Raw genomic sequence first — 26,562 nt, forward strand, 5'->3', positions numbered from 1 at the left:
AAGCTGTCTCCAAAGGCGTTTCAGAGAATTTGGCAGTACATCCAACCGGCCTCACAACCGCAGTAACCACACCAGCCCAGGATCTCCAAATCCAGCATCTTCACCTCCAAGATCGTCTGAGACCAGCCACCCGGACAGCTGCTGCAACAATCGGTTTGCATAACTAAAAGATTTCTGCACAAACTGTCAGGAATCATCTCAGGGAAACTCATCTGCATGCTCGTCGTCTTTCTCGGGATCTCGACCTGACTACAACTCCGTACAGCCATTGAAGAGGAGTTGACTAACATTCCACAGGCCACAATCAAGAACCTGAATCAACTCTGTGGAGATGTGTTGCACTGCGTGAGACAAATGGTGGTCACACCAGATACTGACTGGTTTCCGGACCTCCCCAATACAGTGAAACTGCACATTTTCGAGTGGCCTTTTATTGTGGCCAGCCTAAGGCACACCTGTGCTGTCTGATCAGTATCTTGATATGCCATACCTGTGAGGTCGATGGATTATCTTGGCAAATGAGAAGTGCTCACTAACACAGATTTTGAATATTTGAGAGAAACAGGCCTTTTGTGTACATAGAGAAAGTCTTAGAACTTTGAGTTCTGCTCATGATGAATGGGGGCAAAAACAAAAGTGTTGTGTTTATAATTTTGTTCAGTATATAAATAGATGAGAATTTTAATTCCAGGAGTGGAGATCCTTTCATTTTAATAGTCCTGTCCCCTGTCCTGATGTATTTCATGACTTATGAGTCAGCCACTGGAGATACATTACACGTTCAATGCAGGTCAGTTCTTTTGTTCAAAGAATAAGAGTAAAGGGAAGGCCATTTGTAGCTAATGATCTAGGAATAGAAGAGGCCAGAGGGACTATAGACCAGAGCAGTGTCCTGTTACCCAGGATAAGACTGAGGTATCAGCTGGCCAATCCTTCTTGTTTAATTTGATTTACAAGAGAGAATGTGGGATGGAGCGATTAAGCTGGTCGGCTGGCCGCTATTAACACCAGCCAAGTCCTCTAGTATCATTTGATCTACTCGCAGTCTCACTGAGCTGAAGGGATATTTAAATGTCTGTAGAGCCCCATAAATATTTTAGCATTCCTAACCATTGCTTCAGCAATTTATATACATATTTCAGTGTGGCTTGTTACAGGAGATATAGTATTATAATTTTACAGAGCGCAATCGTCAAGAACATCTGAAGAGCTACAGTAACTGAACGGAAACATTTGGATTCTGGAGAGACACACCAGCAATAGACCGATTTTCAAAATACAATTTTCACTGCAGACATTGTAAACAACTGGAAGCGCTCCCAGACTGCCTGTCTTTGAGTGTAAAACATGGCAGATCAAGTAATGAGGCCACCCCGAGTCTCTCAGATCCCTTCGTAGTTAGTTTTTAGCCAACATCTCAGAGCATGAGCATGTAAATCTGAATAAACACGGGCACAAGGACAAAAGGCAGATGAGGGATTGGGAGAGGAATTCATCACTTCACTGTTGAATGTTTCTAGCCAAACTGACCGACACAGTCCCAGGCGGACAGAGAGGCCAAGGGCACCAAGAATAACCTGTCATGAAGGAGCATTCAATTCCAGAGATATTATACACCTTTATCAACACCCACTGACCCACTGGCATCCTATGTTCAAACACATATTATGTTGTTATGTGCTCTTAAAAGCCCACTGACTTTTAAGATCCTACTTTTGCTGTAATTGAGTGAAGAATCCCAGAGTTTGAAAATGTACCTCATTCTTTCAGGTCTAAAATGTCTTTTAATTGATTTTTCTGTTGGGGGCAGACATGAAAACATGGCATCTTGGATTTATATATTTCACTCAATATTAAGATGTTATAGCTTCACAGAGTTACTGGAACAAGTAAACTATGAATATACTGAATCAGTGACATTGTATAATGAAAAAATAATCTGCCTTTTAAACTTATTGAGGATGACAGAGTCAATTTTGAATGCCATGTACCCGTCTAGCAGACATGGAGCAACATTACCACTTATTTAGTGTTGTGTTTTTGGCCACCTGATAAATGTAAATGCAAACTTCAATACCCTTTTAGCTCTGTTTTTGGTCTCCACCAAATCCTGCTGGAAATATCTGGCTCTTTAGCTGCCAAATGCTCTACTATGTTCTCCAGCTAACATCTGTTGACAACTCTGTGTCTGTCAGTCGATTAATGCTGGGCAGGTAGCATACAGTGGGGTTCTAGTGAATAGCTGTCTGCTGTACGACCGGTGAGAGTGAATCCAAACAAACAGTTAATCAAAACAATGAGCTGAAAAACGCTGAAAAGCTTTGTAGTGCTGAGGGGATGTGTAGATTTGATGATAATTCTCTGTGGGTATCATCACTATGAGCAACCCTGTTCACATTACAAATAGTCATTTGATCCATTGTTATCATAAAAATATTGATTATAGCTGCTATTAACATAATGATTTGCTAAATGTCCCTCACAGCCTTGAAATAAATCTAACAATAATGTCATATAAATTGTCCACAGTCTATAAACAACACTATGTAATCAAGCCCAGTGATTCACTTGGGCTTGCAAATTCTATAACTACGTATCAAGTACAGTACTACATAATGATTGTGCCATTTAAAAATGATGGAAGACTTTGCCTAAAAAAGTCTACTACTACTGCTTCTAGATGGTCACATATTTCAGTTTAGAGGAAAAGTCAAAGCACATACCTGAACAGCAAAAGAGAAGGTTGTCTACTGATGATATAAACAAGAGAAGTAACAACTAAAGGGGAGACAGAGTTTTATATAAGGGTCCTCTGGGGTGACAGAGAGGTGAAATGGACTGTGTGTGTGTGTGTGTGTGTGTGTGTGTGTGTGTGTGTGTGTGTGTGTGTGTGTGTGTGTGTGTGTGTGTGTGTGTGTGTGAGGTGGGGCATGATTTAGAAAAGGACAGGGACTATATGTGGATTATTAGCGGCTTTTGGGAGCATAAGTCTGACAGGCAGGATAATGAGCAAAGGGTTTGTTGCTGACTTCATTGCTGAAACAAGAGACAAAAAGACAGGTGGCAGAAAATAAACAGAGATAGAAGAGAGAGAATAACGAGAAGAACAATAAACTTTCAGGCAGGACTCAAAGGTGACGCAAAAAGATCCTGTGTAAGAAAGGCTCTGAGCATGATGGTACCCCTGGTCTGAACCTTGAGAGGCGATTCAAAGAAGGAAATTAACTTTAGTGCTCTGGAGGTAGTTCCTCTTTTTTTCCACTGACTTGTAAATTTTGGCTTACTGTGTGGGATTTCTCAGGGAAACTATTCCCAATCTTTATGTTTGAATGAACCGCAATATCATTTAAACATCAATAAATATATCAAATAACTAAATTAGAAACCTTGCACTGAAATGTGACACCTGTTTTGACAGAGCTCCTGCAAGATGCAAATAAATCCTTGTGATAGTCCCATGTACAGCATTTCCATAAAGACTCTTTGGGAATGACAGAAACACAACATGTGAAGAGTGAGAGAAAGAAGGAGTAACAACTTGCAGAAGTGCGCTTTAACATCTGTGTATATGGTAAGAAGAACTTAGATATTAATATGGACTATAATTAATTATTATAATTAATGTAGAATTATTTACAAAATAGAGCAGGGAGAAGATGATAAGAAATAGAATATTGTTTTAGATAAAATATCTCAAGATTTAGATTTTTTTTAGGGCATTCAAAAGAACAGATATCTGGCAGTGTAGAGAAGACGATGATGTCAATATTTTTTAAATACTGCCTGAAACTGAGTTGTATACTGGTGTCATTTTTATTGAACCACTTACTAAAAGTAGACAGCGTTATTATTTGTTTTTTTTTAATATTATGGATGGCACAAGTAGATATCACAAAAGATACAAAACATTAGGGCTGCAACCAACAATTCTTTTCATTATCAATTCATCTGCAGACCATTTTCTGGATTAATCGTTCATCCAATCTATAAAATGTAAGGAAACAGTGAAAGATGTTTATCACATTTTCCCAGAGTCCCTGTTAACGCCATCAAATGTCTTGTTTTGTCCCAAAACCCAAAGATATTCAGTTTCAAATGACATGAACCAGAGAAATGCAGCAAATATTCACATTGGAGAAGCTGTAACCAACAAATTATTATTTAACAAGAGACTTAAAGCAATTAATTGATTGATTTTCTGACAAAATAATCTATTCATTAGAAAATGGCAGTTTTCTTTCATTTCTTCAAATAACATGATCCAGTTGTGGCCTAGTTAGCAGAAAAAGCAATATACATCAAAAATAAAGAGCGACTTGCAGAACCAAGGTCACTTGAGAACCTGTTAAAAAGCAAAGCAAATTTGGTGTTCAACTGAATAAGAGGGACCTCATTTCAATCGGCTAACTATTAGAGACACACAGGTGGGAGGAAAGTGTTTTGTTTGATTTGTATAACAACTTGTATAACATTTATCCTTTCATGTTTCAGGTTTCTAGAAAACAACATGCTCCATTTGGTGACTTTGCTGCTGGCATCAGGTAAGTGAACATAAGAAACACTGTTATAATAACTGTTATAAACACTGTAATAACTTTATTGACGCTCCCCCCCCACCCAGGTTATGTCACTTTATGTTCACACATTCGAGAGTATCACTTTATAAAGGAGGCTAAGACATGGGAGGAGGCCCAGATATCCTGCAGAAACAACTACACTGACCTCGCTACTATTGGCAGCCATGATGACATGAAGAGGCTGGTGAACGTGACAGCAGCCAGTGGCATGACGGAAGAAATCTGGATTGGTCTCACAAAGACCAGGGTGGCATCCTGGCTGTGGTCTGTGGGAGAAACTCAGAGCAGTCATGGAGTGGCTGAATACACTAACTGGTCCATTGGTCCCAATTCCTCTCACCAATGTGGAGGCATGAGGGCTGATGGGAAATGGCGCAGTGCACTCTGTGAAACACCACTTCCTTTTGTCTGCCAGGAAGGTGAGTAAGATTACATCCATTTGACATTTACACTGCCTTATCTTATTCCCTTTTCGCGACAAGAGTTAGATGACCAACTTAGTGTAAAGATTTGGAATGGGTAAACTGAAAGGCCCGACTCTATCCAAAGGTACCAGAATCTACCCATCAGCACCTCTAAAGCTCACTAATTATATATCATAAGTGTAAAAAGTACAGAGTTTGGTTTAGAAATGCAACTGTAAGTGCGTGCAGCAGATTGAAAACTAGTAGTGTCTTTTTCTTTCTTTTTCTCCAAACACTTTAATCTCTTACAGAACATTTTGCAATATTCACAGAGGGGTCCAGTAGGGTGTATATTGTTCTTCAAGAGAAGTCCTGGAGGGAAGCCCAAGAGTACTGTCGACTGAATAACACAGACTTGGCCAGTGTGAGGAACCAGACTGAAAATCAGGCATTACAGCAAACAGTTTTTGAAAAGGGGTCATCGCTGTTCCTGATCTGGATCGGTTTGTTCAGAGATGAGTGGAAATGGTCGGACGAGAGTGACAGCTCCTTCAGATACTGGGAGAGAAGTCAGCCAAATGATGATGGAGTGTGCGCATTGTACAGACCCTCCGACAACAAGTGGTATGACAGAGATTGTACCTCCTCAAAATACTTCTTCTGCTATAGTGGTGAGTATATAATATCTGTAACAGTGTCTGTTTTGTTTTGTTTTGTTTGTTATGAAGGGAATTAATTACCTGCTTGCAAAGATGGATGTGAAATCCAGATTTTGGTTCTCAATTGTCCTTGTTAGTTACCACATCATTTAAAAGCCATCCTTAACATGATTGGTTTAACAAAACAAACTAAGTGTATACTTGATGTAATGGATTATTTGTTTGTTTAACCAAAGAAAAGAAAGTCATGAGGCAGATCGTGAGGGTAGAAATGAAGTCAAATTCGTCCTTTGACTTCAGTGATTCTGCTGTGAGCAAAGCCATTTTGAACCAAGTAAGTTTTACATTTCCTCAAATGTAGGTGCTGTTACGTTAATGTTGCTTTTTTTTTTAAGCAACAATAATGATATTTGCCAGTGTACACTATACTATATACTACACTACTAATACACTACACTATACTATTTTACTATATTTGCCAGTATATTTACACTGGCAAATATAGTAAAATATTAACTTGCTCATTTGAATGTAGGTGTGGTTTTTTCTTGCTTCCATAGATCCAAAAAAGGTATGACGGGGTCAAACTTCAGTGGAGTGTCCAGCCAGATGGGAAGATTTTCCATAAAAAATAAAAGAAGAAAGAAAGAAAGAAAGAAAGAAAGAACTGAAGCCTGTTATAATGCCACAATATAAAACTACCTGTTTCTCCAGAACATCTGAGCATAAAAATACTCTGCAGCTGCAGTGGTTACCACAGCCAGTAAAATCAGAGAAATGAAACCGCAATCAGCTGATTAATAGAGTTGTACTGAAGTGAATACAAAACCTGATGTATTTTATAAACAGCACAGATCACTGTTTGAAGCGAAGCCTTTTGAAAGAGCTTTGTGATGCATTTGGCAAATAAGAATTATCTTAAAAAGTCAATTGATCATTTTATCCTAGTTTAGTACCCTGCAGTCAGTATACGTGTGATGACACTGTACACACAGATCTTATTCATGTACTGATTAATATTTACATTTTTCTTGTCTTCAGTGTTTTATGTTCACTCTTATTTCTCATTAATAACTGGCAGTAGGTGTGCTGTGTCCTTTTGTTGCAGAAAAATAAGCTAAAATAAATACACAACCTTTTCCCTTCTGACAAGTCAATGCCTGAAATCATTATCTGGAAGGGGAACAACAGTTTATAACTTTTAAGTCTGTTTACAGGTCCTGAGGAGTACTGCTGCATAGGTGGGAAAAAAGCTATGTAAAGCTTTCTGAGCCTCCAGAGGGAGCTGCACAAAATCTGATAAATTGCCTGATGATGAGATGCCTGCTGCAGAGTTGCATTCTGGGTAATGTAGGCACCAGGTTGACAGTAAGAAGAATGCATAAAATAAAAAAAATAAACACACCTAATGCATTTTTCTTTAATAATTTTATGTTCACTAATAATTTGCATTAAAAAAGGCTGACAATAGCAATACAATGAGACAAGCTCAATTGATCTGGAGTGAAAACAACAAAAAAAAAAAAAAAAAAAAAAAAGAGGAGAAAAACAGGAATCTGCGTCACTGGTAACTCACCATCATTTGAATCTGATGGCTTGGCTCACTTAACGTGTAATCCACATCTGACCCACAGTACTGCTTGAGACTGAATAGCTGAACATAATATTATATGCATTATGGTGCTTGTTTATAAACACAGTGATGAAAATATAAAATACAAACAGATTTATAACTGGCAGTGAAATAACAAGTTCATTTCAGTAGTTTTTAACTTATTTAACTGACCTCTGAAAGATAAACTGACCTACATTATTTTTTTTTACAGTTTGAATAATAATGTTTGAATGTAAATAAAATAAAAGTTATTTCCTGGGTGAGCTGGCACTGAAAGGTTTAACATTTCCCATTAATATGTCTAAAAACAACTAAAACTATGTTACATATTGTGTTGATTTGTGTACTTACATTGTCCCTTATGTTCCCAACTGTGTTCAAACCCAGAGAAATCAGAAATTTTATTCAAGGTAACCGGCTAGTTGCTATAACTTCCGGGAAACACTGAAGAGTGAAGGAAGTTGGGAAACGTGACTAAACGTGACATGAATAAAACTTTTAATACAAACACTTCGACCGTGAACATGCTTTCTATCACGTCAGACAGATCTGGTGGTTGTTTAACAATGAAGACAACAACTCTCACCATATGTCACAACGTCATCAAACTACATCTTTTGTTACTGTTTTGATGTGGGAGACACATCTAGCAGCAGAAATGACAAACAAATATAATACGATTCAAACAGTATTGCTAACCTATGAACTGAACAGAGCCACATCATTTCACTACCTGTATAAACTGCTTGGCACTCTCAGCACAGCATTACAATCGTGTGTTTTTGTACAAAGCAAATTTATACATACTGAGTAAACACTTAGAAGTCACAGACTTCCAAGATTTTAAAATACCAGGTGTCACTGTTACAGCAATGTTGCATTCAGACGGTGTAAACTAAAATCACCTCAACAGTCCTGCATGTTTTCTCTCCATGCTAATGCTTCAGACTTCAATTTTAAAATGTCCTGCAATAAGGTGAAGTGTTACAATTTTCTAATTCTAACTTTTTAGTGGTGCAATTCATACTGGCCTCTTTCTAATAGTAAAACCCGTTTACGATAATAACTTTCTCATTTTAGGTTCATGATTATATTTTTCCCCCCAATAGTTTGACTGTTAAAACTAAACTAAACCAATAAACCTGTACTTGAATCACACCGCTTGATTTATTATTCTACGGAATCATTTTCCTTCTCACACACCTACCACACTGCTAATATACGTACACAAATATAGATGCGAACCAGTAAAAACACAACATCAGTTACTCCATGAGGATGCATGAGGGGAAAAAAACCCTGTCTTTCCTCACATCATAGTGTAACATGTATGCTTGCACACCTTCCCTTCAGCATCCATTCCTCGAGTAACCGCCTACAGGTCTTTCTTGACCTCTGGCCGATTCTCTTCTGTCTTGTTGGGCTCTTTTTCGTTGGGGCTCAGCAGCTGTAGCAGTCCGTTCATGGCTTTTCTGATCTCAGCACCGAACTTATGGGCATCCTGAAGGGGAGACAGGCGATAAAAAATTAGAAGAAAAGTGTTTGTGTCAATCTAAATAATAACAAAGAAATTTTACACTTCACAACCTCGGTAAAAAACAACAACTCTCAACTCGTAAGTATGGATATCAATATCTGTCTCACAAATCCAGTACCAGCCTGACTGTAAGGCTTAGCACTCTTTTCCTTTTTTTACAAACTACAGAAGTAATACATATCACACATTACAGGGCATGCACATATTCTATTACTTGAAATACACATATCTTGTGTACTCTTTCTAAATAGAAGCAATTTCAAAAATGGTGTCCAGAAGACGTAATGCGCAGCATAAAAATAAATATTCAGTCCTCGCACAGATGTTCCTGTCCCAAGATAAGGAGTTAATTTTGTTCACTTCTTATGCAGCATAAAATGACTACTTTCATTAAACTCACAGTGTCTGGACATGAGTGTTTGCACGCGATGTGGAAGTTCACATAATTTCCCAGAACTTGGTAGCACAACCCATAACCGTCATCAGCCACCTGAAAGAGATACAGACAACATTTATACTCTTGCTGTCTACATACAACCTAAGTTGTATGTGTAATATTAAAAATATTTGTTTATAATTTTACTGTCAAGACTGCAAAAAAGCATGGAATGGTATAGTTATTTCTCTAAAACTTAAACTGTGTACAGCCATTAAGAAGGGTTGCTTCCACTGGAAAGAAACACTGAAGGAGTGTCTATTAATGTAAAAGCTACTGTATGGTGTAAAAGGAAAATGTAATCACATAGATAGTAAAGTTACTTGTCACAATGGCAGTGTACATTAATTCTAGTTTCCAGTTTAGCCATTAACTTAAACAGTTTAAGGACTGATGCGCTGTGGGCAACACTGACCGGACCAAAGCCCCCTCCACAGGAGACATACTCTGGGTGGTTGACCAAGTCAAACATATGTAGCTGCTGGAATGGAATCTGACTGGTGGACAGCCGCCAGGGCTCAGACAGCACCTGAAATACCCAAGAAGCCATCGCATCAGTTTGCTGAAGTCGCTGATCCAGTAAAGAGATAAATACTCATAATGAACTGGACAGTCTGATATAAATAAAGTCACAAACCTCTTTCAAGAAAGGAGACTCCACTCCAAGGTATTTGGACACCACGTAGAGGCAAAAGAGGTGTCTGTCGATGCCACCTCCAGTCATAGCCAAGCGGTAAAGATTCTGGTGCTTCTCTGACGCTGCGTGGAACAAACGCCTGCACACATCTGCTGCCTGGTGGAGAATGGCATGAGCGGCGTGACTGCTTGGCATAGCACACATTAAAAATAGACACCGTATGAAGAAAATAGCAATTAGACATAATCATTAGTAATGTGGATTTATTTTCCTCAGAAAGCCTTAAATCATCCTCATTTTGAGTGACAAAAACCAATAGAAATCAAGAGACAGTTTCCGTGGTCTCACCTCTCCACCCTCCAGCGCTCGGACGAAGGCACTGCTCTCATTGGTACAGGAGCGAACAGTCTCGGTCCTGCCCTCCCTGAACAGACGGGTCATGGAGGCTTCATACGTCAAACAAAACTTCTTACGGTTCTGGAACGCAAAAACAAAACTCACATGCAACAGATAATATTGACAGTCCAAAATTCACTGTGTCCAAATGTCCAAACTTAATGTAGCACAGAGCCAGTATGGACTGCCTTTGTGTTCACTGTGTTGTAACCATGCAGGTGTATATAGGTTAAATTTCTGAGGGAGGCTCACCCTGTAGTTGGCCAACTGAAGAGCCATCTGAACGAAGGCATCTGGACTGACTCGACACTTCTTGATCTTGTCTTTGCCAAAGTCTCTAAAGACAAAAACGTGGAAGTCCACATCGTCAGCCAGGGCCTGGGCCACTGCCAGAGACTGGGAGATCTGCTCCTCACACTGAGACAGACACATTCAAATGGTTAACATCAACAAGATAGAGACATCTGTAACCACTGTGGTTTCAAAAGAATAAGCCATGCTTCCACATTGTCACAAACAAAGAGCCAGCTTTTACCACCCCGTTGTGCATGTCACAAAGTACAATGCAGTACATGCCTTAAATAAATACTTTCAGATTTTTGCAAATACGCTTATGAAGATATGAAGAGATACGAAGCTACAGTCGCTTAGCTGGAGTGTTTTTGTCAAAGTAAGGCTGCTCGGCAACAGCAGCAGCTCCAGGAAGTTATACTGCACTCAGACAAAAAAAAAAGTCCAAAACTGTGAAACCACAACATTTTGTTATTGGATTTCGGTTTGAGTATGATTAATCAAGCATAAATGTCCAGGCGCTGGTATGGGTACTTTTTGACCTCTGGACTGTCTTTATGCTAAGCTAGGCTAACCACTTACTGGCAATATCTTCATAATTAACATGCATGACATAAATTTGACATGACATAAATTTAAAATATGTTGACGTGTTACTTTAAAAAAGTGTTTTTCCTTATCCCAAAGCCAAAAAGGTTCAGATGGTTGGTGATTTCAGCATCAACCTGTGAGGCTATCACTGTGACAGACTAAATTAAAATACAATGTTTGCATGCTACAGTACCCACTTAAAATTGGAATAATCAAACTGGGAGTAATTGTGATCTAATTTCAGTATGAGCTTAATGTGAATTATGATATGATGGTGATTAGCTTAAGGAATTAAGGGAAACGTGTGAATGGATAACTAACTTCTGGAGGGATTTCCCAGTTCAGCTTCTGTGGTCGTGGTAGTGACGAATCCACTTCTCCTTTGCAGTGACCCTCTGCATTGTAACCGAGCTGGAAACAGTCGATGGCCAATGTGTGCTGGAAACGCACAGCAATTGTCAGTGATACTCAAAACCAGATGACAGTTTGCAACCTACTTTTTGTTCATGTTCCTTACCTCCCATAAGTGTGCTAACACTGGTGCATCAGCCCATGAGTGCTCACAATTTAAGCCATTCTTTCCATTCTTGAAGTAAACCACCGAGAAGGACTTGTCAAACCACCTGAATGACAACCGAGATAAGAAATTTACAACAATTCAACAACAAAACATAAAAAGATAAGTTATTTAATTAATGTTCACACGACAGTGATACATTAAGTGTAAAATTACCTGTCATAACATTTCCCATGTAACAAAGATTTGGCATAGCGATCTAAACTAGCTGCCGGGTCATCTCCCATCATGCCCTGTTCATCATCATCCAGGGTCACAAAGAAGGCGGCTCTCTCAATGCAGTCCAGAGAGCGTTTATTGACCCCACTGCTGAAATACTTTGCCCTGGCTTTAGCCCATGGAATTCTGGGAGACATTGCAGAGGAAAACAATGATATTACATTAAAGGATGCGGTGTGCGGTTCAGCTCATGATATTTGAGCACTGGTGGCTTGTCAAACTGACCTCTCTCCAGCAGTCAGGGCCCCCAGTTTGGCCTCTCCTTTGGAAGGCAGTGAGGGGTCATCGAGGATCCTCTGAATTTGGAATTCAATCTCCCTGGGGGAAAGGAGTCTGCCTGCCTGGTATACCCGGAGACGAAAGTAGCGCCCCCTGTGGTATACCGCTATGTAGTCACTGTCCTGCCAATGTTGCAGAGTGTCTTCGCACATGAAAGAAAGGGGGTCGAAGAGGGGAAAGTGTAAAAAGGCATGTTGTGGAAACATGAATAAATCAGAGATGATGCACTAAATTCAGTGATGTGTGTGTGCCTTGTGCTTCTATTTAGCTTATTTTTATCTTCTATTTTATTTTACTCTTTTTAACTTTGTCTATTTATGTTGTCCTGTGTTTCTTTTCTTGATGCCTCTTTTGTCTTATGTAAAGCACTTTGAATTGAGATGTTGTTGAAAGGTGCTATAAATAAACTTGACTTCCCTTAGGCTTATTCAAAACCTCAGCATTTGGCCAGTCCTACTGACACAAGTTTCTCTTCTTCTTTAGCAATGCATTCATTCAAGTCAGTTTTTTTGTTGGGATTGCAGCAACTGAATACACATAAAGTCCTGTTGACAATCATTGCATAAACTTACACAATAAAAACGTATATAATATTACACACACACACTTTTAAACTAAAATCTGAATAGTTTGACAGTGTATACACTTTTGCCTATAACATATTAGAACAGAAACAGAAGTATGTCCACTGAAGTGTCAGAATCCTTGAACCAGTCAACAAATACATTTGAGATGTGCTCCAGTAAAGTTACTCGCTGACCACAAACAGAATTTGCACTGGGAAGCTCAACAGTAAAACCTGTTTGAAAACAGAAACCCAGCTTTCAACATCCACTGGATTAAAGGCAAAAACAACACACACGGTAAGATGCCTGAGATTCCCAACACACCCTGTTAAAACAACTCAGCATGTTTCCAGAACCAAAAGGATGCATGTCATGCAGAGTGTCATGGGATGTGTGTTGTATGTACTACTCTACAAATCATCACCACAAAGCCGAATGAATAAGGTCTGACACTTGACACACCGGCGCGCACTTTACTTTACTGAATTCATATGAACAATGGAACATGTTCAACTTCACAATACAACTCCAATAGATAGTTTAAGGTTGACATAGCCTTCCTTGTGCTGCCAGGTTGACTAGCTCTAAACAGATCCTTTAAGGCCTCTTTAACAAATGGAGGAAGTAAGACATACAGTAAGAGGCATGTTTAAGTAAATCAGTGGTGCAATACTGAATGCAAGGATGTAAATTTGTGTTCCTTTTCAGTAAAATTATGTACAGTAAAAAGTGTTATGTACATTTATATTGTTATTATACTGGTTTGACATTTAGTGATCTAAAACTAGGATTGGGCTAAAAATATAAATACTACCTGTAATTGTTCCAGGGATTCGACAAGTGTCAAACATCCGCTCAAATTGATAGGAACAGCAAGGGACTGCAGACCTCAACAACCACTGAGCAGGATAACGAAGGATGGACCAGTACAAAAAACAAAGTAAGGGAGAGAAAGTGTGGAAACAAAAAGGATGACAGAAAAGAAAAAAATGAGGGATGGGATGAAAGAGAAAGAGAACCAGGGGAGAGAGGAAGGAAAAGAAGAGAAAACAAAATGTGTGGGCAGAAGAAGACAGACATCAGTTAGATGTGGACCTTTTCCAGAAACCCAGACAGACCTGAGATGAGACCAGAAGGTAAGAAGAGACAGATGAGAGATGACAGGATGGGCTGTACAGCAGACATATTATGACTCAGTGAATCACGACACCATGCTTCAGAAGACCACACACACAAACACATACTGTCTTTCACACAATTTTCTATCCCACACTTAAACTCCAGAGGGGTCAGACACCTTCAGTATGCCTCATCATCTCTGAAGCAGTGGTATGTTAGCAGTGTTCACTATTAGTCAGAAACTGGTGCGGGCTTTTTTGTTGAAGCCAACCGCTCATGTTCAGGCAGTATTGTGTGTCGGCACTGTGTGAAACATCACTTTGTCTGTGTGTGTACATGTCAGTCTCTTTACCGGTCTCCTCTCCAGGAGTGCGTGTGGTGTTGAATATCCTCTCACACTGAGCTGAACACAGAGGAATGACAGTGCCTGGTATACGACTCTGGGAAACGGAGAGGAGGAGGAGACAAAGGCAAGGGAACAGAGAGAAGAATAGAGGAGAGTGGAGGAAACGGAGAGTCAAGCAAAAGGAGGGAGAGAGAGGAAATGGGGGAGGTAAAAAACATAAGATAAAAAAAGGGAAATCAAGCAAGCGAAAGTGGTTGAAAGGAGTACAAAAGGAAGGGGTGAAAGATGAGCATAGCATGTGTACATCAAGGAAATGTCTTCACACAAACTTCAAAACAAAATAAAATGAACAGAGATGCACATTCTATCATATCACAGTCAAGACACACAAACACTGATGGATGGATGGATGTTACTCACACATTCAAAGTCTCATACATTTCCATGTTCTCTTATTATTTACCAGAACATAATATTTTGAGGTTCCACAAAGAAATATCCCACTGTCTCAAAATTCGAGACATTTGATTGACAAGTTATCTGCTGCTCTCTGCTCTGTGAATATGAAGCAGCTAAGTTTGACCGGCGGGTAAACTCACAGGTTTAAGCTCTTCTTTGTTGAGTTTGCGGCGGTATAGGAAGAATGCATGAATTTGGTTGCCTGCCCTGGCCGCCTGGATGGGTGTCGGTGTCACATGCAAGAAGTCCTGGGGAGAGAACAAACCGCGACAGGAAGTCAGGAAGAGGACAAACAAAAATTATTCCTAAGTACGCCTGGGATTGCAGAATCAAGATAGTGACACTTTCTTGGAGGTTGTGCCTGAGTTGTGTCTTCTCTTACTCATTATTACTACTATGGTTCCCTTTATCAGCTAGTAAAGGAGTGTTTATGTAATAAACATTTTTAGAAGCCATGTCTAAATAACACATTTAGATTCATATTTCTGTGTGGAGTGAACAAACATTGTCAGTTAACTTTTCCAGGATGAATAAAAGGCATAAACAAGAACACCTGTCTTAGTCCAACAAGCAGTAACACACAGTTATAAATGTTATTTTTCTCTCCTCATGACAAACAAACGGCTACAAATGATTCACAGAATGAGTCCTTAAATATCTTAAATGGAGTAAAAAGAATAAAATAACCTATAAGGTCTGGTACAGTCAACATGTACAACATTAAACAGTCACTCCAAAGTGAAGACTACACCGTGTTAGACTGGAAATTTCAGACCAAAAAGATAAAGGTTTTCATACCATGCCGTAATAGTTACTGTTGACCATTATTGGGCTCCGGCTGCGTAGATAGACATATTCCTCCCACCAGTCACTAACCTGAAGATTAAAAACAAACAGACAGACAGAATCTTTGTGAGGAGGCGAATATTGTGGCCAACTGGCAGTCACATCACTTGCATATTCAGACAGGATAAATAATTCAAACCACAGAACTTCACAAAGATATACATTGTTAATGGGATTTCCTTTGGACTGCTTTGCTTTGGACATGTAAGAGATGTTTTGAACTAGCCACACTTAACCAGAGCATTGTGGTCAACCACTTACGTAGTTGGCGGACCAGAGAGCTTTGAGTTTGAGGTACCACTGCAGGCGATTACCGAGGCTGCTCTCAAACTCTGTGGCCAGCTTGGTCATGCGTTCATATTCCGTATCATCCAACAGTGGACGCACCGATTCCAAGTACTAAACAAAACAGATGTGAAAAATAAAAAATAAAATACATATTTCAACCAGCTGAGCAACAAGCATCATTCAGTAGAAATAAAATGGTGGTCTGCTAAAAGACAGAAACACAGAAAGAGGTTAGCAGATTACTGAATTAACATAAATTAACACCCACAGTGTGTGGGCAAGTCTTCTACCATCCAATTCTGCTGATATAATACCAAATCTCTTTTCCATTCTATCCTCTCTCATCTGTCAAATATATCTTAGTTCAAAAGAGTAGATACCTTGAATTTCTTATACATTTCTCAGCTAGCTTGCAGCCAGATAAAAAACAAAAAAACAACAAACAAAAAAACACAAGATAATAAAGGAAATTTGGAGCAACAGAGGCAGAAAATGATGAATGTGAGAAAGTGATCCATCATGTCATTTCCTCTGCTTTGTGCGACAACTCACCCTCTTGACGGTGTCCTTGACGGCAGGCACAGGCAGGTTTGGCAACGAACCCTGGTAGCTGTAGAGCAGAGGCTTTCTGCCAGAAAAGATCCGCACCAGCGCCTGGCATAGAAACACAAGCATTCAAAAAAAAAACACACTCAAAATACCAAAGTCAGGACATACCTAGGGCTAATTATTTTTCTTCAATTAGTTAGCAGTATATCATATGTCATAAAAATCTGTGATTACAAAAAGAGCAGTGAAAATACTTAACTTTAATTCATTTGTTGTTCAGATTACTTACTGACTCACTCCCATTTTCCTCTGATTTATTGCTTTACTTTATGTTACTGGAAACATTTGAACAAGAGAACCTTGTTCACTGTAGAAGCACATTAAACAGTGTTTTCTTGAAGCCAGGGCCTAGCTATAGACATATAGACTATAACCACACTGTACAGGGGCCCGTGACTAGCTGTAGAGCAGAGGTTTTTTTTTTTGAATGCTTGGAGCGTGGCCCCGCCAGGTTACGAGTTGGATTTTGTCAGTTACATGGTAAAAATGCTTGCATAGTCATCAACAGTAGACTCCCAGCTCTCCTCATACCATTATGTTTCTACTGTAATGGTGTCACTCAATAGTTTTACTCACAAACATCTGAAACAAAGTATAAAAATTTAATTTAATTCCACAGAATGAATATTGTCTTTGGTGTTTGAATCACATAGCCTAAATATGAAATGAGGATTACTGGGTAATATGTGTGTGGCTGCCCAATCTTAAGTTTCTATTTGATCATGTGACAAAACTCCAGAATCCGAGTGAAACGTAAAAATCTGACAAGTAGACTAGCAGAGCAGACGTGCAAGCTAGCAGTCATGATGTTCAAACATAAAAGTTGCTGCAAGAAGAGACAAATAACAGGAGAGGGTCTCAAAGCTCCCAAGTAACATTGTTTTGGATTTTTTACTAAAGGACATTGCTGTTTAAAAGGCTGTCATCATTCTATGGACAAGTCTCCGCCGAGCACCTGTTTGATTGTGTGGACGTGCTTGTGGGTATTAAACTGTGTGCGCCTGAGCTGGCCTGGTTTCAGAACATGGTGTTGTTTATAAGTAGGCCGCTTTTCTTTCTTATTTACCATAATCTCTTGCCTCTCTGTCGAAGAGGAATTTGGTTGCTGTGATTTGGGAGATTACTGTAGTAAAAATACCTGAAAAAGTCAGCGTCATTTCAGCACAGTGGATATTTCCCCTGCACTCGGCTGTTTGTAGTGACGTTTCAGGATTTCTTTCACTCTTTTTTTTTTTTAAATGACAGCAATGGCCAGCTCCTTATAACTTTGTCTTTGACTTCTGTACTTTGCAAATACAATAGTCTAGGTGACACATTCCAACTCTAAAATCCATCACATGATGGTACTTCAGATTGGTGCGTCCAGGTACGTGTTGGAGACGCACACAAAGAGAACTGTTTAAATTTAATATGTTAATATAGAAAGAAACTGATTTAAGGAGCTTTAAATTAAGTAGGTTAGGTATTTACTGCATATAATCTTAGCAGTTGTTAAACCCTGTACAATGAGGAAACAAGGCATACAAAAAAAGGTTCCTTTCTAGACACGAACACAGAGTGTGTGCACTTGTGTGCTTCCTAACTGTGGAGCCAAAGGGCCCATCATAACAGCCTGCACTGGAGCCCATTGTTACTTCCTTACGCCACTGCTTGCAGCATAAAACACAAACATTTTGTAGTATGTTACGACATAAAATAATTTTGCTTCTCCAATCCAAAAATACAGTAACAAACAAATATGATGAGCTTTAGATTCCTTTATATTACACAGTACTAGTTGTATTTTTGACAGCATATAAAAGTGTCACAGAACTGGGGGACAGTGAAAAGTATGGTTAGTTTACAGTAACAAGTAGGGCTGAACGGTTAATCGTTTTCAAATCAAAACTGCGATTTGAAAGAACACGATTAGCTAATCGTGAAGAGGGCGATTAAAATGTAGGTTAATTATACAGCGCATCTGACCCGTTTTAAACAGTCGTGCAGTTACAGATTCCGTTGTCCTTGTGTGACAGACTTGCTAACTAATCACAAGTGCCATACGCCTCCTGTTACTGTCCTATCCCACAATCAGAGCGGGCACAGGGCGTGTACATTTTACAAGAACAAATGAAACTGGAAGAAAACGTGGGATCGTGGCGTCAGCTGAACAGACACAGGCAGCGGCCGTGCCGCGGTTTTGTCCAGCGTAACTCACACTGAAGTGTGTCAGCAGAGTGTTTAGCCTGCCCTATGTTGCTGACGTGCTGTTAATTTGTCATTTTGTGTGCTTCAACTATGGATAACAGCTCTCTGTGAGCCCATTCCGTTCCACTCTGTGCAGGCTACATATCCCACATGGAGCATTTCAGAATAAGAGCGTTCTGCCAGACTAATGTTGCTGACTTGTTCAGATTTTGTTAATCTGTTCAGCTGTCCTTGATTTTTGTGCTTCTATCATGATTAGGTAGGCTACGTAGTTTAATTGTTTTTTTTGTTGATATACGATCGGGAGACTACACAGGGTGTTTTATTTTGAAAAACATGGCTTCCGTCAAAAATAGACTGGCAGTAAATATTTAACTTCAGCGGAATGTTTTAAAAAATAATCGCAAATTGAATTGTAATCAAAATATCTGGCAGAAAAATCGCAAGCACAAAAAGTGTGAAACAACACTGACCACCCAGACTTTGGTGGTGTTGGACATCTTGCCGTGCTGTTCGAACATCCAGCGGTGGTAAGAGAGGAGCTGTTTAAGGCACAGGCGCATGGTGAAGATGAGCAAGAGCCATAGCATGGTGCTGAAGAGGACTGCTGACACCAACGCCTGGCACTGGGTACTCATAGACTGGCTGGGAATGGTGGGAGAAGATAGATGCATAAAGGGGAAAAACAGTGTAAAAACAACAGTGAGCGACAAATAAAGGAATTTAAAAAAAGTTAAAGGAAAATGAACAAGCAAAGAAATCACACACATGGATGGATGGGACTAACAAGATATATGTTTATTTAAATTACAAGAGCTAGCTGTTTCACAATGGTAATATCAAGCTAGATATTCTCTAATAAATTTTCAATTTCTGTCAAAGTAAGTAAAAGCAAAACTGGTTTATATTAAAGGAACAGTAGAAAAGAGAAAGGATTTAGAGGGAGGAACATATTTCACAGATGAGACAAAAAGAAACAAAAAAAGGATATAATTACGGAAGACTTTGAAAAAGGAATTATGGGAAAGGTTAGGGCCTGTTTGAAAAACATGATACATCTAGAGATACTGCACACCACTCTGTGTCACAATGTAGCCTACAATCAAGGCAAAGATTAATCATTAACTTTAACCATGTCATGGAGTTACCTGACTGGCAGGTGTTCCTGTATCTTGGCTATGAGTCCCATGGAGGGGTCGGAGCGAGTGTACATAGTAGCCAGGATTGCTATGACCACAAAGAGCCAGGAGGAAGGACTAGCAGGATATACCCCTGTTACCACACTGTTCTGTTAATGTGAGAGAAAAGAGATTGATTTCAAATCCCATTCTTCCTGTTTACAACATGCGCGCTGATAATTAGGTTATGATCAGATTAAGCTAATAAATGACATGTAAAAGCTCAATTCTGGCTGTCTTAACTGCATTCAGCTCAGTGCCAGACATTACTGGGAATTGAACTGTTAGTTTAAGGCTTTTGCATGTCCGACTTGGTATGAAACACATCAAACACCACTTTAATTCTTATTAACATTGAAACTAACACGAGGATTTCCACATCCTAGGAGTGTGTGATATTGTGTGCCATTAATTATTGATTGATGATTAAGTCCACACATTACAAGAGGAAAAAAAACTCAGAGCAAGCTATTTCAGATTGAAGTTTAATCCACTAAATTAATGGTTCGGAATCAGAACAAAGCTGTAGCATCAATCTCATAGCTAGCTTGATAGAGTAGAGAATACGTGATTCGGTAGACAGCAGTGGTGGAATGTAACTAAGTACCTTTACTCAAGTACTGTACTTTTGTACAATTCTGAAGTACTTGTACTTTGGAGTACTTCCATTTTACAATACAAAACAAAAAACTAAACATATTTTAAATAAAGCATTATATACCATATAAAAGGCAGCAATTAAAATACCAGTTAAAAACTTTATTTAAAAATGTACTTTTATCAGAAGGCATATCCTGATTTCATCTGAGCTGCCTGTTTTATCTTAAGGTATTTATTTTAGCTATATAAAGTTGCTATTTGTTCTAGTCTTATTCTTTAAGCTGATGATACATGGGGCAACTTTTTGAGCAATATTGCTGGGCAATCTCGCTAGTGGCAAGTCCGACTATGTTTTGAACGGATAGCGGCGGGGCGGGCCGGGTGGCGGAGTGATGGGGGAAGGGCATTACGGTAGTAATCTTTACTCATTAACATTGACAGCAACATTGCCCAGCACCATTGCTCTAAAAGTTGCTCTGTGTATCATCAGCTTTATAGTCAGCCTGTTTTACTTATGTACTTACTTGTGATTTCCCATTTTATTATTTTTTTTACCTTGTCATGTATGTAATCTTCTGTGGTTGTGTTTCGTGAACTTTTTTTCAGTGCTGTATAAATAAAGTTCTTCTTATTATATTATTAATAGACTACAATTACAAACATTAAAGACAACAACTAAAAATTACCACTCCTGCATACAGCCTCTATCAGTGTTTCAATAACTGGGGTACTTTTACGTTTGCCACTTTCAAGTGTATTCTTGCAAAGGAGCAAACTACAAACCTGAAATTGAAAAGAAAGAAAAGAAAATGAATGAAAATAGAGAAACCATTATATGGACAGGCCGAAAAAACACAGTACTTAAGATTCCTCAATATTTAGCTCTGACACAGATGCAAGTGCTTACGTGCAGAGAGGAGGAAAAACAGTAATAAGAAGGAGGAAGACACACATGCCTGTGTTGTTTAGATGGTTTAGACATATGACTAAACGAAACACACAACAAGTGTAACAGCCAGAGAGGACATACCTTGAGTCTGATGATCCGCTTCTTCCAGGAGCGCACACCAGAGAGGTAGATCTCAGTGAGGGCTTGGTGGGACAGCTGAAGATCAATGCCCTCTGCAGTGACGGTGAACTGGAAGGCCACCGCCTGGTGGGCTTCTGCCATGGTTACTGTGCACGAGGAGAGTGACTGACAGGGAGACAGAGCAAAAGAGAGGGGGAAAAACTGTCTATTTAAATAGTCAGCCAACAACTTAAAGCACGGTTAGACAGTAAGGATTGCCCGGGGCAAATGAAATTCCAAGTTGGGCAAGTAAATCTTAGCAATTCACTTGCCCGATCGAATTAGATGAAAAGGGTCCATCTCTGGTGGTAAGGGTGTGTGTGTTGCTTCGTATCTATGAGACACTGTGACCTCATTCTGATTAATTGACTTTATTATTTATAAAAATTAAACATGACAACTAACTTTAGTCTGTAGTGGTTATTTGATAACCGCTAAAAAATAAAACAATTTGAATAGTGGCAAGTAAAAACTGACTTTTTGCAAGTACATTTCTGACCTACTTGCCCAGCCGGGCAACATTGAACCCTGCCTAAAGGCAAGAAGTAGTGTGTGAAACCTGTATAAATGTCTGGTGTTGCAGATTATTGGCAGTATAAACATAAAGGATTAGCCCAAAGTCACACGGTCTTTCAGATTTAACACAATTGTATTAGACCTAGGTGTAATATATGGCGCGAGGTTGCTAATTCAAGCTTTTGTCAGACAATAAAGATAATTGATGGCTTGACTGTAAAAGGTATTACCTTGACAGCTTTCTCCGTTATGATGTAGAGAAAGTCCTGCCTGCTCTTGGGAGTTTGTAGTTAGAAACAATACCAACACTGTCAACTGTGACATTTAGGCACAATGGGGGCAGTTTACAGGGGCATCTACAAGGGCATGTGGGTAAAAGCTGCATTTTTTACTATGAAATGACCCACTTAATAACAGGACACTGAGAACTACATGCAAGCTGTCAACAAGAAACTATCAAACAAAAAGAACAATGTAAACGGCCAACTGCAACATCCTTTATTCTTTGTGAAATGTGATCACAATTCATACATAAAACTGCAGTGCAGCAGCTGGCAACAGGTGCTGTGAAGGGACTTACAGATGATTCATCAAACTAATGATGAATTGCAAAAGTTGAGTGTGTGTGCATGCCTGGCGAAGCACATCCATCTTATGCGAGAGCAATTTTAAGAGAAGCTCAATAGAGAAACATTATTTATGCGTCCTTTTCAAATGCAAAGTCAGCTTGAAATTGATACAGTTTGATGGCAAAGCGCTGACTGGCTGCTGATGTGATCAGGTATTTTTGTCTGAGGCAATAACTGCTCCTCTTCACAAAGAGAATTGATTTTCCTCCATAAATAGGCTATGGTTAAAGCCCTGAGGCGTAGTCGCTCTGACACTGGACCGCACCCCTGTGGAGGCCACGCCTGCTCTTGTTGTGTTTAAATAGGGCACGCGCGCGCGCGCGCACACACACACACACACACACCCACAGGTCCCATTGAGATTCTGCTCTTTAGGTCAGATCTGGCAGATACAGTCGTGCTTGTGCCAAGGACTAACAGCAGTACATTCAGCCGCTTTCTTTCAGTGCCAACACAGACACAACACACCTGCTCAACTCAGTGCTGACTGCGTGCGCGCACCCCCAAAGGAGTCACTTTATGCTGGTCCCACTAAATGTTATTGCCTATATCCCTCTCACTGGAATTCATGTTTTGAGAGCTTACTCTGTATTGACAGTGAAGTAATCCTTACAATCTTTGCAACTTTGATTCCCAATTCACATAGAGCTTATGCCTTTACAGCTATGTTATAAAAAAAGAATACCATTGACAAAGATAAAGCTTAACAACGATATTTTTGATTAGGCTACAGATATAGTATGAGAGAACAGAGTCATAAATAGGGGGACTGATGTATGAATAGCAGTCTGCTCAAAGGGGTTTTTCTGAAAAACTGACTGAACCCTTTACTTTTTTTATTACTTGCTTGATATAAGCATTAAACTACAATTTAAAAAACTTTGTGGAAAACTTACAGACGGAAGGCACGCAGATCAACAGTAGAGTGCGTTCAGAGCAGGAAGGGAGGAAAGAGGAAGGCAGGACCAGTGTGTGTAAACTAGGTGAAAGGTCAACAGCTCTGTGGTGTTCAGAAAACTGGAAAAGTATAAGCAAACAAAATCCTATAACAACATACAGACTACACATTGGTTTGTTCATGTGAGATAGATTAAACAACCAAAGTAAAATAGAATAAATCTGAACTTGAGCCATTACATTTTATATAAACTAATGACATTTAATTCCATGAATTTAATTCCCATGTTCTATTGTTTGACTATATTCTCTTCACGATGAAGTAGATGGGGGAGTTTGTGACCCTCGGGGCGATGGGGGGGGGCAGTTACAGAATAAAGACTAACTGAAAAGTAAAGAATGAAGAGTTACTGGCTTCACATAGCAAAAGACATATTCACAGTGTTTCTGTAAGCTCTGCCTTATCATAACTTTGTTTGACAAACCTTTTCCTGCCAGTCTGGGACGACAAGTAAGGAAAGAGCAGGCTCAAATGTGCAAAAATTTGAAATAGTAATTAATATCTAACATGCATACATATAAAAAGCATATTCAAAAATGATAATCTCTTTATCCCACCAACATATTTAACATACAACTAACTGGAGTCCCTGTGGACCCCAAGAATAGTCTACTGTAGGAAACAACCATCACAGCAAAATAACTCAATTAACTCAATTTTATTCTCAAACCTGTTATTAATGTCATCTGAAAAAAAAAAACAGGTTAATATTATGTTAAGTTACAGTTAATTTGCATATTGTGCCATAATACAAATTGGACCTTTTAAACCCAAATACAATCCGCATTAGTACTTAAAACCTTATTTAACATCCTTTGATTTTGGTATAATTTAGTTTTCATGATGATTTAAAGTTAAAGTAGGTCCAATGTCAAACATGAACTCAATAAATAGTGCCATCTATTAAACATGCACAGGCTGAATATGGTGCTTTTGACTGGATTCCCTCAGGACCCCAGTACAGTGATTTGTAAAAAGCACTAATTAAGACAAGAGACAGAAAACAATGATATGAATGCACAACCTTAACAACTGACAGCCATTACTATTAGCCAAGGTTATTTGCTGGTCACTGTGGATATGTAATCTGTCCCAATCCCAATATTTGATCTGTTTTTTTAGACAAAATCACACACACACACTTGTCTAGCAATATTAAGTAAGCAGGTCATCAATCAATGGTCATGAGACAGATGTTGCTTTATCAGGTTTTCTCCAGTTGAAAAGCCAAAGCCTTATCTTGTCACAACTTTAAATCCCCATGCTCAGCTCTCCAGCTCATGCCAGATTCTTCTTTTTAATCAATTTTAAGGCATGTGATCACAGTACTAGAATTGACTTTCTTCACTGGTCACATGTAGGTTTAGATTAGTGATTATGAAATTTCACTTACAACATTGTTCCTCTTGGTTAAAGTAATGTTGACCTCTTAAGAGCCTGACATCCCCAGGTAGGGCATTCATTGTTGTTCTTAAAACATGCCTCATACCTCGGTCTTCACTGTCCATCACCTCTAAATCAATTAATCAAACTTTATGATACTTACGAATACACAATGCCTTTGTTTTGGAGAGTTGTATTTTAAATAAATGTATTCTTCTTCAATGGAGGAATTAAAGGGTGTACACTGCTATGTCAGCAGAGTCTAAGCTTACAGCAGTCTCTTGCAGATCACAAACATATTGTGTGGATTATCATATCATATCAAAATTATCATGAGTGGTAAAATCCTTGGCATCCACACATTTCAACTCCACAGAACTTGAAAGTTTCACTAACGTTAAGCCACTGTAAGCCAGTGTCTTACTTATTGTCAGTGTTTTATGAGGCAGGGCTGTACATGCACTGCATGACTTTATTAATGATAGGCTTTTATGATAGGCCGACTTCTAAAATGAAACAAACAAAGCAAACAGGGGTTGTAGCTAACGTTAGCTAACACTTGCATCTTAGTAAAAACTAACGCTAAGAAACGTGAACATGAAGTAAAATTTAATTCAGCAGTAGTAACACTCGTTACGTTCATAAGAATCATGTTTACGTCCTTAGTTATTAAGCTCGTATTATTATTACATCTAAAGGCGCCACAATTATGTTAGCTGCGATGCTGCCATTATGGAAAGCTAATTAATGGACGTTAACGCTAGCTGACGGTTTAAATACAGCAGGTTTGAAAATGAACGCTAGCTGATGCTAGTGATGGCTAACCGCCCAGTCCATTATGTAGTTAGCTGCACACAAACGGCTGCTGATGCGGCTCCTGAACGTCCATGGAAAGATGCGACAGTTTGTTGCAACGCAGTAAACACTGCCAGAACCCTGATAGCATACCTGTTGTTGCTGTTGCTCACGGGGGCGAAATGTCGGTGTCAATGTAGAGTAGCAGAAACCGACTTGTAACTTCCGACGTCGATCGAGTCCCCGGTGCCAGTTACTTTAGCCTCGGTCCTCCGCTCGACTGAACTGTACAACAGATGCTCCCGCCTGGATGGAGCTGGTGCTGCATTCAGCGACTGTCGAAAATATCGCTATCATGCAGTGGTAGTGAGTTTTCTAATGCCTGAGCATATACGTTTAAGGGGCGGAGATTTATGGGTGATTTTGTCAACATGTCATTGTAAAGTTGGTATGTTCTGGTGGTGAGTTTTTGATGTTGATAAAGTAACCTCATCTGCGTGACCATGAGATGAGCTCAGTCCGCTGAGAAAAAGCCTAATATGCGGTTGAAAGCTCCAAAAACAACAAATCAGATTTGATTGAAAGCTCCAGGGAAAGCTAGTAAGCAGATATTGAGTTGTTTTGATGTAAAATTTTACTATTATATTATTTGATATGACAGCAGATAATTCAAGTAATTTTTGCATCCAGATGGTAAAACTATCTAAAGCAGATTTTTGGGGGCATTAGCGCAAGGTAAAAGAAACAGCCACTTAAAATGAACAGACACCTTTTTTAAGGCAGAAAGTAAATCGAC

At 39.2% G+C, this 26,562-nt stretch overlaps 2 protein-coding genes across 4 annotated transcripts; one reads left to right on the top strand and one right to left on the bottom strand.

Moving 5' to 3' along the window:
- Positions 1–750: 750 nt before the first annotated feature.
- LOC119916511 (secretory phospholipase A2 receptor-like) lies at positions 751–5,717 on the top strand. Its single transcript, XM_038736552.1, has 3 exons — positions 751–790; positions 4,547–4,996; positions 5,293–5,717. Exons 1-3 carry the CDS (start codon positions 751–753, stop codon positions 5,715–5,717), a joined length of 915 nt encoding a protein of 304 aa, XP_038592480.1.
- Positions 5,718–7,046: 1,329 nt separating this feature from the next.
- LOC119915975 (carnitine O-palmitoyltransferase 1, liver isoform-like) lies at positions 7,047–26,093 on the bottom strand. Of its 3 annotated transcripts, XM_038735789.1 has the most exons (20): positions 25,920–26,093; positions 23,527–23,647; positions 21,447–21,611; positions 19,787–19,926; positions 19,112–19,283; positions 16,395–16,496; positions 15,816–15,953; positions 15,507–15,584; positions 14,849–14,956; positions 14,256–14,343; positions 12,165–12,360; positions 11,877–12,065; positions 11,661–11,766; positions 11,465–11,581; positions 10,514–10,678; positions 10,214–10,342; positions 9,866–10,021; positions 9,644–9,757; positions 9,193–9,282; positions 7,047–8,756 (listed from the first exon to the last, which is right to left on the bottom strand). In XM_038735789.1, exons 3-20 carry the CDS (start codon positions 21,585–21,587, stop codon positions 8,631–8,633), a joined length of 2,355 nt encoding a protein of 784 aa, XP_038591717.1. In that variant the 5' UTR covers positions 21,588–21,611; positions 23,527–23,647; positions 25,920–26,093; the 3' UTR covers positions 7,047–8,630. The 3 variants fall into 3 exon arrangements, with proteins under 3 accessions (XP_038591717.1, XP_038591718.1, XP_038591719.1); XM_038735790.1 differs by lacking the exon at positions 23,527–23,647; XM_038735791.1 differs by lacking the exons at positions 14,256–14,343; positions 23,527–23,647; positions 25,920–26,093 and adding an exon at positions 13,599–13,683 and having other exon boundaries at positions 21,447–21,587.
- Between the last annotated feature and the right edge of the window lie 469 nt (positions 26,094–26,562).

The sequence above is a fragment of the Micropterus salmoides genome, unplaced genomic scaffold (genome assembly GCF_014851395.1).
Source record: "Micropterus salmoides isolate LMB-PRFRI ecotype aquatic unplaced genomic scaffold, ASM1485139v1 Ms_hic_scaffold_21, whole genome shotgun sequence".
Taxonomy (NCBI): Eukaryota; Metazoa; Chordata; class Actinopteri; order Centrarchiformes; family Centrarchidae; genus Micropterus; species Micropterus salmoides.

Coding starts and splice junctions, on each gene's coding strand:
- LOC119916511 (XM_038736552.1), top strand. CDS start 751: ATGAGTCAGCCACTGGAGATACATTACACGTTCAATGCAG. Junction 791..4,546: donor ACATTACACGTTCAATGCAG/GTCAGTTCTTTT, acceptor GCATCAGGTAAG/TGAACATAAGAAACACTGTT. Junction 4,997..5,292: donor TCCTTTTGTCTGCCAGGAAG/GTGAGTAAGATT, acceptor AATCTCTTACAG/AACATTTTGCAATATTCACA.
- LOC119915975 (XM_038735790.1), bottom strand. CDS start 21,587: ATGGCAGAAGCCCACCAGGCGGTGGCCTTCCAGTTCACCGTCACTGCA. Junction 14,344..14,848: donor ACAAAGAAGAGCTTAAACCT/GTGAGTTTACCC, acceptor TCCGTTTCCCAG/AGTCGTATACCAGGCACTGT. Junction 12,066..12,164: donor GCCCTGACTGCTGGAGAGAG/GTCAGTTTGACA, acceptor AATGTCTCCCAG/AATTCCATGGGCTAAAGCCA.